We start from the raw sequence: 12,475 nt of genomic DNA, 5'->3' as shown, positions 1-12,475 counted from the left end.
CTGATTGGCCTATGTAAAATACACTACAGAAAGTGAAGATGACTGGGTTTTTATGAGAAATGTCATTAATTTTCACATTTTCTATTGAAGGGATTGAAGAACATTCCTCCTTAAAATTACAAGAGCTACACTGACAGCAGTGTAGCTTCCTTCGCATTTTAAGGAAAAAAATTACTTTTAGAAGTCACTAGTAAACCTGGAGGAATCAGCTAGTTTAATTTGTAATGCTAAATGTCAAAGGAGCAAATCTTACAAGAATCTCTCAATATTTTTTGTGAATGCTAAATCTGGAAGTCTTAAGTAAGCGTTTAACAACACAACTTCAGATCAGCCTCCCAAAACATTCATCCACGGCAGAAAAGATAATTAGTAAATGCATAAGGAAAGAGTCAAAAAAGAAGCTTTTTATTATGAAACTATTGATGTATGCCAGGCTTTTCTTATGCTAGACAAAAAAGAGACCTATAAATTTATCTGCTGATGGAACTACCAAAGGAATGAAACTAACAGACTCTTCGTGCCTCTTTTTTACTCCCCATCCAGCTTTGGAGGAGAAGGCCCTCCCTCTCCATGGAAATCATTCACAGAAGCCAATGATCACAATATGATCATAAAGATCAGAAGAGTCTGGTTAATAAACAAATTAGTAAATGAAAATTAGCTAAAGATGAACATAACTGGCCAGAACTACCGTAAGCATGAAAAGAAATACTACCTTCTATGGGTGGACAAGATCCTACCTCGACAAAAATTCCAAGGAGCAGGATTTAACTTTTTTTTTTTTTTCTGTTTGAAATAATACCTGTGAATGTAGGACACTGAGATGAATGGCATATTTATAATAAGTTGCAAGATACTATAGTAAAATGAAAAATAATTACAACATAAATAAATAAATAAATAAATCTCTCTTTTGCTTATTTACTCAATTCCTTTTCTTTAGCATTCATGTGTAGGGTTTTCTAAAGGTTATTTAAAAAAACAACAATGCAAAGGATAACACGTGCCATGATCTTTGGAAAGTGCCCCGGGCATCAGACATTGTCACATTTCAAAGAAGTACCTTGATCAGGTAGTATTTTTCTATTCCATCATAAATACCATCTGTTCTATTGTAATAAAACTTTTGATGTTAGTTACCTGGAGAGCCTATTCATCATGCTTACCAGGCTATGCAACTAGATAATAGGATCATAAGGTTCACCCAAGTTTGATGTTCTTTCACTGAAGTCCAAAATTATATTGCTGTAAATATGCTGTGAATGAGGCCTCAGATTTTAACAATGTTCCACCTACCATATCCACTTTAATAATGGCAGAAGCAGGCACCTGTCATACTACATATATTATTTTGTTTTTCTCCTTCTTCACATTCAGCTCTTCTCTCATTTACTTCTCATCTTGCCCATAGCATCTATGTCCCACTCCAGCCCTTGTGTCCCTATTCCCTTCTTTCCAGTGCATAGTACAAAAAGTTCCTCTGCCATAAGGTTAATGTGCTGTGTGCTACCCTCTGCTCCAGAGTGTCCACAGAAAGTGGTAAAAGTACATATTTTCACTCTGTGAAGAATCAGACCTTGATATAAGCATGACTATTCCCACAATGAATATAAAAATATCCCATCTCAATAGAAAGCATAAAAGTTGCTCACTGCAAAAACTAGATGAATCATCAAAAGTAGCCAAGATATAAAACCTTATGCTATTGTTAGTAGCATTGTTTTTGACCATGGTGTTATACATACGTATCTGTGAAGAAAAGGCTGCACACCTAATCATGCCAAAGGCATCAGCTGTTACAGAATACCCTCACTACACGATGTCATGTACAGTGATTTGTACATGATTTTGAACACTGAAGTTTTAGATTGAGCTGTTAATGTATTCATGCATCCCCATACCAAAGAGGCTTCAGATATTTATCAGCTCTCACTATCATAATGGAAACATGGTTGTGACAATCATTCAAGTTCTAAATTTTTGGGTTTTTTAATACTGCAGAATAAGTTCTCTGCATATCTTTAGGAGGAAAAAGATTTTGACATTATACCATTGGACCAGCTTCTCCTCAGAAGGGGCTTTGATTAGTATAAAGCCTGCCAGAGAAGCATACTCAGTGTGTGGGAAGGGCAATCTGCTCTCTATTGGTTGTAATAAAGCCATCAGCATCTGCCACTGTTCAGCAACGTCACCACCACTACTCAATCTCTTTACATTTTTCATTCTCAGATTGTATTCTGAGCCTGCCATTCAGCATCTGTCTATTTGAACAGAAGCAACAAGGTGAGGTCCTAAAACTCATCACAGAACTTACTGCCATAAAACTCCTTAAATAGTAGTGTCATTGAGCAGGGGCTGATGAAATTTGCTCTTAAGACAGTATGAATTTCTAGTCACTTCTAACAGGAAATCAATTCTATCAGCATGAGTAATAATGAAATCAAGTGTACTTTTCCATAATTTTCCTTTAATCACATACCCTTCTGAACACTGGATAAAAGGCTTAAGCTCTATGTCAAATAGATAAAAAGAGGAAAACAATTTAGCACACAGTTCTGATTTTCTGGACACCTGATGGACCATGAATGTGTGAGGAAATTCAAGGAAACTTCCCTTGTTCTCTCCCAAAACCAATGGCCGGAGTCAGAGGAAGAAGTGGAGCAATACTACATGGAGTACTGTAAAAAGGATGGAAAGATTTCTCATCTCAAGGAGCCGGGACAACTTGCATTCAAATATTACCCAGATTTGCATGTTTTCTAGTACCTGTGCCTCTGTGGCTCAGATATTAAGCAGAAATACATTCTGACTCAGCTACAGTTTCAGATGATGATTTAGCTCTTATCTGCACTATGAAGACCAGATGCTTTTTCACTACCCATTGATTCTAAAATAGTCATAATTATTATTCTAAATAAATACACTGATTAGTAGATAAAGAAAAATAAATAAGTGTCAATTAAATTAAATTAAGGTCATTTAGGAGACTCCAGATCAAACACTTTTACCAATGAGTGGCCCTAGAACACACACCATCCTGTATTTCAAAATTAGTTTTCAGCCATTGACAACATGATGCTACTTCAGAGCCACAGAGAACGTAAAGTTACTATTAAGTAAATGTCTATACTGTTGACAGCTAACTGGAAAAAATCTAGCAACATCAAATTGTCATCATCCATCAATTAGACCACATCAGAGTATTTCAAAGGCATTTTTATATGGTAACAAGCAGCCTCTTACCTTCAGTGTGTACAGCAGAAACATAGGTCCAGTTATAGCGTTTGACAATGTCCACCATCGCCTTTGCTTGCTGTGCATCAGATGGCACCACTCTCATAAAATACTTGAACAGAGTTTTGTCACTTAGGTCCATGCTTGTGGCAGAATAAGCAATCTGAGGTATATTGAAAAGCTGCAACAAGTTCTGGACCTGGATAGCAACGGAGCTGGAGCCAGGCCCAATGACACCAACAATGGGTTTCTTGGAGCGGAAAGACGATGATGATCCATCCACACATCGCACCATCCCTTCCTCTTCTTCAGAAGAAATCAGAGAGTCCCTTATAAACTCAATGCTCTGCTCCAAAGCCACAGCAGAATGCCAGCAGGAGTCCCTTATTTCACATCCTAATGTTATATTTGGCAACAGTGTGGGGTCCAAATTAATTCTGTCAAGGGTATGTAGCATTGCCTCCACTCTCTGAATCCCATACTGCTCTCTTACCTCTCCACATTTCCTCTCATGAACTTTGTCAACAGTTGGTTGATGATGGACAGAGAATAGAGCTCCAATGATAATATCACCAGGCATGTGTGCAACCACTCTTCTCTCATTTGCCTGTGCTGAAACAAAAAGCCCAAAGTTCCCACAGACATCTTCCTTCAACAGCAGGATTGCAAGGAGCAGCAGAAGGACCATTTTAGGAAATTTTAGGCTGGTAGAGACAACATGATGGAAAAAAAGTTGGAGAGCTGGTGAAAAGCAGTTATCAAATCTTCTGGATAGAAGGAGCACTATACTGATTGTTAACCAGGAGTTGGCGTCTGTTCTCTAAGGAGTCACCGTCAGCTCCAAGTGGACATCTATGCAGAGCTGCACATGAGGTCATAATCCTCATACCCTTCAAAAATTAATAAATAAGAGAAAGATCTTTAAAATTGTTAGCAATATATGTAATCTTATATAGTAAGATACTATATCTTATAATATTTTCTAGAATTACACCTATTTCTACAGCAATCAATGCTTGTAATACATTGTCTACTGTGTATGCTTACTTTCATCATTTTCAAGCTGGAAAACTTTATCTCACTTGAGTGTTTCATAATCTTAGGCTTGTACTTCTACTGGTATAAATTAACTTCTTTCTTTTTGACAACCATGCTTAAAAATTCTTTGGGGAAATGTTTTCAAAAGCACAAAAGTCTGGCAAGTATTTAATTCTATAGAAGAAAGGTGTGTTGCCACTTCTAATGCGTGTCTTTGAAAACAACTCCCTTTAATTTCAGACGCTTTCTTTATCTCTAATGTACAAATGCCACAGTAATGCATCCTGGACTACACTCTATTATCCATTCCAACACTAGGAAACTGCTGTTGACACACAAAGCTGTAATTCTAAGGAATGCAGAATGTATAAATCTGTTTTTACTTTGCAAAATCCAGCATGAAACAAATTGGCTTTTAAATGAGATTAAGAAAACTGATTTTGTTACTAATATTTATATTTGTTTTAAGCAAAGGAACAATAATTCTAAAACAGACAAGCCATGAAATTATTTTCACCTTTTTGTAGTCTTACTTCAAAAATCATCAAAAAGCACTTTGAAGAATCGTAATGCTGTACACAACCTTACAGACTGCGCTGATATCAAGAAGTCAACACAAAGACTGTACAGATGAACTAATGCCCAAAATATTTGATCAGCTACATTTATGTATAGACTGCAATGCAATCTTCACTCATCTTTACTGTTGCTGAAGGATAAATAAATAAATAAATCAGCAGATAGTTCACATCCTGGGCTGTGGTTAACTCGTGGAAGTAGAAAACGTACTTGAAAATGTCCTGCACCTGGCAGTGGATTTGCAGCAGAATGCTTCCAATTTAAAATATAGTGCTTAAAGTTGTTTGCCAAGTCTTGATCCCTAAGCATATTAAATACCATCTATTATTCCTCACCTGCCTTTGATAGTACAGAAAGGTAAGTGCACTTTTAAATCTAAAATGCTGAGCTACTAAGTGAACCAATATGCCCAGTTTTATTTTTAACAAAACAACTGCAAAGTTCTGGGGAAGACCCCAGTCTCAGTTTTATTACATCAATCTTTTTATACAATAAAAAAAATTAAAAATTTCATACATTTTAGACGCCACCAATCACTTCTAATTCATTAACAATGACTTTTACAGCACCTAGACATTGTAAAGTGAAAGAAACCATCGCAATAGAAGATCTACCTCTGTTTCTTCGAGTTGAAAATCTCACAGGATTTTATTCTTGAATTTACTCCTCACAACTAAGTCATTCAGTATAGTGACACAGTGAAACTATCTTCCTGATTCTGAAGATGAAACACACCAATATAAAAACATTCTTCTGCTTGATGCTAGGCTTTCTCTATTGTTTTACCTAGAAGTATAAATTAAAAATTATTTTCACAGAGGAGTGAGTGAGTTTGAGTGAGTATTCCCAAATAAAATGCAAATCCTTAAAAAGAAAAAACATAAAATATATTAATTGCAACATTAATAAGTTCATGTAATATTATTTTTAGTGATACAAAGTGCTAATAATCAAATAAGGTTCAGACAACCGTAAAGCACTTCAAGAAGGTTTGGGTGTATCTGTTCTGTGAAGAGTTGGCTTGTCAATACTGTAACCCTTTACCACTGCGGAATAACAGCAGTTCAGTTCAGGTTAATTAGTCCCTAATTACAGACTATCACTATTGCTTATGTCTTGCAATTATTTGTTCCATCATTTGTACCTCTGAAACTGGTACCATATAATTTGCAAACAGTCAAAAGGATGAACGACAGGGGATATCCTTGTACAAGATCACAGCTGTTAAATTCCTGTATCTTTAATTAATTGACTGTATTATGACTTTAAAAATAATTAATTATTTATTAACTTACTAACATTTGAGCAGAAATAGTACTCTGTTATTTAAAACCATGGATGCTTATTTTTCTGAACTTCTCAGATTAAGGCTATATATCCAGAACCCAAGTATATCTAGAAAAGTGCCAGCTCTGCTGCAGACTGTAACTGGATATACAACAAGATGCCTTTTTGTAACCTACCTGCCTGTGAATCTGCAGATGTACAAATAGAGAGAGTTCAAGGGCTTGGGGTGAGCTCATGGTACAAAAAACCATACAATCTACCGTTTTAATTCTGCAACACACATTCACCAAATGCTTTGGTCTTGTGTCTATGGATTAAAAATTTCCATACAGGATATATGAGAGAGGGAAGGAAGGCCATTTTTATCTTTTTCCCTCCAAAGAACAGCTGTTTGCTCTCCTCTGCTTATAGTTGTGTCTATCAGTATAAAATTACAGGGTAAAGAATCAGACAATGTTGAAGATCTCCTTCATATTTCTGGTTCCACAATACTAGGATATGTCATAGCTGGGGGATTCGTATTTCTGAAAGCAATAAAATCTTTCCCCTCCATGGCATTCAAGGGAAAAGAAGGGGCCAGATGCAGGCTGTAGTTGCTCCACAATTAATGAACAGTCTTCACTGTATTAAAGCTAAGGTCAATTTACTTGGGACTTAAAAAGTTCCTAATTACACTGAGCACACTGCTTCCGTTTTATAGTATCTGGCTTAGGATTCACATCCAAAGCACCTGAAATCAATATTTTCTGAGGCTTTTCATAACACAATGAAGCAACTTGGAATTTCTATTGACTAATATATTGACTAATATTTGTATTGCGTAATAAAGATCTGGTTCTCTGGTCTTGCACTCATAAACTTAAGACCAGAATGATTGAGGTGGAAAGTTATCTGGTCTGGTCTCTGCTTACTGTAAGTTCAACTGAAACAGATTTCTTAGCCTCATGTCCAGTCAGGTTCTTAATATCTCTGAGGATGGAGAAACCACAACATTTTTGGGCAAACCAGTTTGACTACAGAGTAGAAAAGACTTTTTTGTATGTATTTAAATAGAATTTCCTGTGTTTCAATTGGTGTTTATTGCCTGTCATCCTTCTGATGGGCACAGCTCACCATGCCATGAGAAGATATCCTGAGACTAATCACGTAACAAATCCTGTTTCAGGCAAAATGGCTGAGAAGAGAGCTGATAGACTAAGCACACTAATTATATTTCCTGGAGAATGTCTTCCTGAAGAGAAGATGGCCAAGGGAACTATTCAAATATACAATTTCACTGCGCTTCTCTCCCAAAAGAATCACATACAAGTCCCTCCACGTTTTGATTACAATTCTCTCTTACTACAGGCAGCTTATTATTACAAGCAGGATAAGTACTAAAACAAAATTAAGTAAAATTTCATAAGCTTAAATATAACTCTTGTTTAATGTGTTAGAGATAATCCTAAAGGGAATTTGACATGGTATAGCCCTCAAATTGAGAACAGAGGTATCGGCAGTTTCAAAGACAGTGAACTTCTGAGTGCATGCACAAAGTAATGGGAATTGTTTCCCAATTAATAATTTATCTGTTTTGTTTTCATTGATGGACAACATGCACAGGAATTAGGGTCAAATTTATTTTTCACACTTTTCAGTTTCTTCATCATTAGTGGACTTAGACCAAATTGACTGAAACATAAGCAAAATGGAATCAGGTACTTAATTACTGGCGTGTCAATGTTCCTTGCTTATTTCAGTTATGGATCTAACTATAAACTTATCCTGAAGTCACATGCTTTAACAGTAGAGGACACTTTGGTCTCAGTCTTCTGCTGCACTAGCTTCAGGCTTGGAGGAATTGCAGAAGAAGTAGGACAGAAAAATAACACTGCCTATCTGCCCTTTGTTCAGTCTAGCCCTAGACAAAATTTACATACTACCCAGATGACTGAAGACACAGATCTGATGAAGCACTCAACATGTCCCTGTGACCTCTGTTCTCCCTGGCAATATAAACTTCATGCCAGGCGCTGTCAGAAGAAGTTCTCAGCTGTTCCCTTAAGGCAGAGTTCCAGCTACTTCATGTTGAGGTTTAACCGAGTAGAAAATGAGCATCTGTAATATTCCATGAAACAACACACAAATCTTTCATTATTAAAAATACATAAATCTTTCAAAATTAGACCTATCTTACATGCATGTCCATCTGCACTTGCAATCTGTATAGACCAAAAAAAACCAAAAAGTACACTAATATCTAAGGGCATTAATTAAAAAACTTGATCAAAAATCAGACTGTGAGCAGCAGTTCGCGAAGAGATTATTTTCCACTGTATTTGTGGCTGAGAGTTTGAACATGGGATGCATCTGACTGTTGTTAAGGGCTTCTGCTCCCGCAGGTGTAACTTGTGTTTAAAGCTGCGGGGTGATTCTCTTTCCATAGGGGCTTACATTATTATAGCAGCGCCCACTAGTGACCCCGCAGCGGAGCACCTGTGCTTTGCAATCTGAACCCACTTGGCACGGTGGTTTCTAACATGAAAAACACCAAATCAGCTGAGGGAGATTGTTTTATTTATTCTAATCTGTATCATGGGTAAAAAAAAAAAAACCAAGAAGAAATTAAAAACAGAGAAGTAACAATGCTTCCTTTCAGGTTTCCTCTTTGTTACACTTTTGTAAGTTTACAGCAAGCTCGTTCATAGTTTCTGAATTTTCAGGCAGATTTAAATCATTTAAAAAAACCCATCAGATTACTTATTCAAAGAACAGTGCTGTAATAGAACTCATGGCCCAATCCAGGAAAGCACTTGGGAATATGTTCTGTGCTTCTCAGAAGAAGAATACTTACTATTGGTCAAATATCTGTAAACATTTATCTAAAGTTTAAGGTTCTCCTTAAAGGATTTTCAGGATCAGAAAAATCACAAAAACTAAGGTTCTTAAAATCTATTCATTTGTAGTGAGAAAATTTACTTATATGTTATGTTTGTATAACTTAAAGCCATTGTACCTGCTGATTAAATGCTTTCCAGGTATTCATTTATAATACATACCACAGTAAATTTAAATCCATTAGAAATGAGACAATATATGTTGATATGAATCAAATCAGTGTATCCCAATGAATTGACCTCTGTTTTCTCATCAGAGAAGACAAAAACATAGCAAGCAGCAACTGAATTACTGGTTAAGAGTCAGTCATGTCACTTATCTCGCAGTGAAGATCTTACAGTAGCAAAATATGGAACAGCCTTATAAAACAGTTACATAAAGAAAGAAACCTCTCAGCTCATCTTGATTTGGACCAATGTTAGAAGAAAGTGCACTCAGGATGCTAAGCTTTGCCGAGTTCTGCTATGGCATTGCAAACTCCAAGCATTGGATCCAAGCTGTTCTGGAAAGCTATCTCCCAATGTTCTGGGGAGGCTCATTTTGCAGGAGGAGGTCTCCACTACCCATTCCTCAGAGGTAATGCACTTTGGTCACACAAAACCTGATGCACTCAAATGGTGCATCATTTGAAAATCATGAAATATGAGCACCCTGTTCTGAGATTTCTACTATAGTTTATTTTTTCTGTCCACAAATAAAACAAAGCAAACTAAAAACACAACATCAAGCAAACATTGTTCATTACATTATCAACTCTGCGAATTCCAGTGGACATTGGATAAAGTTCTTTGACAAAAAAAAAAAAAACAAAAACAGCTTTGTACAAAAGGAGGGACTATGAAGCAGTTTTCTATAATTCCACTTAGAAATACAAAAAAGCTAAGCAGCAAGGGAGAATTTTCTCCATTTGGTAAGAATGTCCACCAGAAGTGACAGACTGAAGTGCTGATCTCATTGCTTCATAGCTAATAAACAAAAATGCTTTAATTATCAACAAGATGCTTAGCCATCCCTGGAAGTTCTTCCCCATGTTATGCCCACACATGCTTTCAGGTTGATGAAACAATTTTGGCTTTAATATGTAGGTGCTTAACTTCCCAGAGAAACTTGCAAAGATCTCTGTAATTTTGCCAAATATATTGCGTACTGCTGCTGTTACCAAAACCCAGTTATACCATGTGATGCAGGGTGTGTTTTCATCTGTAATCCTAGACATTTTATTAATTAATAAAACTGTATGGGATGGAGGAGGTGATTAAGAAAAGGCAATAGCAGTTTCAGAAAACATTTTCCAGCAATTTGCAACAAGAGTGGTTATGGTGGGATGCCAGTACTACAAATATGCCAGCAATATCAGAACTATGTAGGAAGATAAAATGACAGTAAATCCATACAGGGACCCAAAAAAGACTCTTTGAATATTTGAAATAATGATCAATGCTATGATCATGTAACATAAATATTAAAATGTAGTCAAAGTATTTGAGAATTCACTGAAGATTAGCATGCGATAGAAATGTTTTGGAATATGGTAATTAGAAAAAACAAATCATAGGGAATTTAAAGAGCCTGGCAGTTAACTCCTCTATACATCTTTCCCTTTCAGGATTTAGAGTGGTGTGTTTTCAATATGATTCTCTGCCACTTTTGAGAAGATCCCCTACTTTGTCTTCAAGACTAGGAGAAAGAAACGTCCTGGCTCTCCCTGCACCCAGTCACCCCCTCCCCACCACCGGAAATTGCTTTCTCAGGGAAGAGATGGAATGTTAGTGGGGCTGGCGGGGTGGCGGAGCCCCGGGGTGCGGGACAGCGCTGCCTGCGAGCAGCGGCGCGGAGGGGAGCGGGCAGCGAGGAGCTGTCCCTGGTGCTGAGCACCGCCCGCCGCTGGCGCTTGCAGGGCAGGTCTGCGGAAGGGGAAGACAAAAATAAAACAACCTAGAAATCAACCGGTGGTAAAAATTGCCACGGTGGTCACATTTGGCAAGCAGGATAGCATTTTTACAAATAAATTCGTAGATCTGGGTCTTAGAAAAAAATTCCTGGTCGAGGTTAACTCCCAGCATAGCTACCTGTGCTGCCACAACTAAGTGGCTGTGCATACAGACGTGCATGTGTGCATCTACACTGGTGCTTATGTCTCTGTCCCCCTGCTCGCCTAGTGCTATCTCTGTCCCCCTCAGTCCCATAATGAATCATTTTTGCACGTGGGGAGATTAGCTTTGATTATTAAATAAGTAACAGACGGGACTCGCCGAGCAGAGCCAAGTGATTTGTCCCAAGGTCACACAGGAAAGTCTATGGCTGAGCTAATCCTGGCTGTCTCTGGAAAACAAATACATTCCCGTTTCCATTATACCTTCCTAGCAAGACAAACCGCCCCTTGTGAGCAGAGGGACTATATCACACACATCACCAAGCCCGGGTATGCCAGTACCCCCAGCCCCTGCAGCCCCACACATACCATGCTCCCAGGAAGGGATCAGTGCCAGCTTCCCTCCAGCACCCTTGACCCCGCGATGCCCCTGCAGCCCCTAGAGAGGTACCCCACCAGTTGTCTTTGTGGTCCCCCAGGAGTTGTGCTAGTCCTCCATCAACCAGGGTACAGAGCAAAAGAAAGGAGGGAAGGGGGGGTGGGGGGGTGGGGGGGAAGAGTCCCTCCTTCATCCACAAGGTTTCTGTCCACAATCCAGGGCACATAAATACCCTCTCCCAACCCTCAGCATTACCTTGTCAGTGGCAGCAAGCGCTTCTTCCCACAGCGTGGCAAAATGGTCCTTTTGGTGGCAATAATTAAGACAGGTAGGGGCAGGCACCTCCTATTTTCAGCCCCGGCAGAGATAGCACTCCTCACACGGACCTTCTGGAGCTGAATAATCCTCAAATGCCTCTGCAAATATCACCAGCAGGTGAGCCCCACTCGGATAGCATTGTCACTCCTCCAGTTATAGGTACATCCTATTTTCTTCTGCTCACAGGCAAATGCTGAGGGCTGAGTATCCTACCCCCGCGAATGCATGCACATACACGCCATGCAACACGCTGTTCTCTCAGCATCGCTCAAATCTCATTTGCAAGAGGCGTGAACGGTTCCTGGATTTAAGGGAGGGGGAAGGCATGAGGAGGAGGAGGAATAAACAAACAAACGATGAAACAACAGATGGGTCTTTGCTCTGCCACCTCCATTTAGGAGCCTTGGTCTTCCTAAATACTTGCTGCAGCCTGACCCACCTGCTTAAGCACCTCCGCCCTCCCTCACATTTGCACAGTAGCAGTCTCTCTATGTTAGTAGTGAGCTAACCCTGCCTTCTGCCCTGTGAGGAAATCTCTCCAGATGCTCTGAAGGTTGTAAAGTCCCCTTACAAACCGACACCTCTCTCTGCCACTGCGCTCCGGCAACTGAGAAAGCGGCAATCGTTTCAGAATCGGTTCGGCATCATCCAAAGGAGGGATAAAAAAAGAA

At 38.7% G+C, this 12,475-nt stretch overlaps 1 protein-coding gene across 3 annotated transcripts in view; it reads right to left on the bottom strand.

The window, feature by feature from the left end:
- The window catches only part of GRM5 (glutamate metabotropic receptor 5), a 241,385-nt gene extending 229,319 nt beyond the window's left edge, over positions 1-12,066 (bottom strand). For all 3 annotated transcript variants that reach the window (XM_005516179.2, XM_088051622.1, XM_088051623.1), the window contains exons 1-2: positions 11,742-12,066; positions 3,244-4,124 (exon numbers count right to left, since the gene is read on the bottom strand). In XM_005516179.2, coding sequence (XP_005516236.1) covers positions 3,244-3,922 — 679 coding nt within the window. In that variant the 5' untranslated portion in view covers positions 3,923-4,124; positions 11,742-12,066. The remainder of the gene's footprint in view (positions 1-3,243; positions 4,125-11,741) is intronic.
- Between the last annotated feature and the right edge of the window lie 409 nt (positions 12,067-12,475).

Source organism: Pseudopodoces humilis, chromosome 2 (genome assembly GCF_049639895.1).
Source record: "Pseudopodoces humilis isolate 2021_Gansu_Grassland_sample_001 chromosome 2, ASM4963989v1, whole genome shotgun sequence".
Taxonomy (NCBI): Eukaryota; Metazoa; Chordata; class Aves; order Passeriformes; family Paridae; genus Pseudopodoces; species Pseudopodoces humilis.
This window is presented reverse-complemented; position numbering and strand designations above follow the sequence as displayed.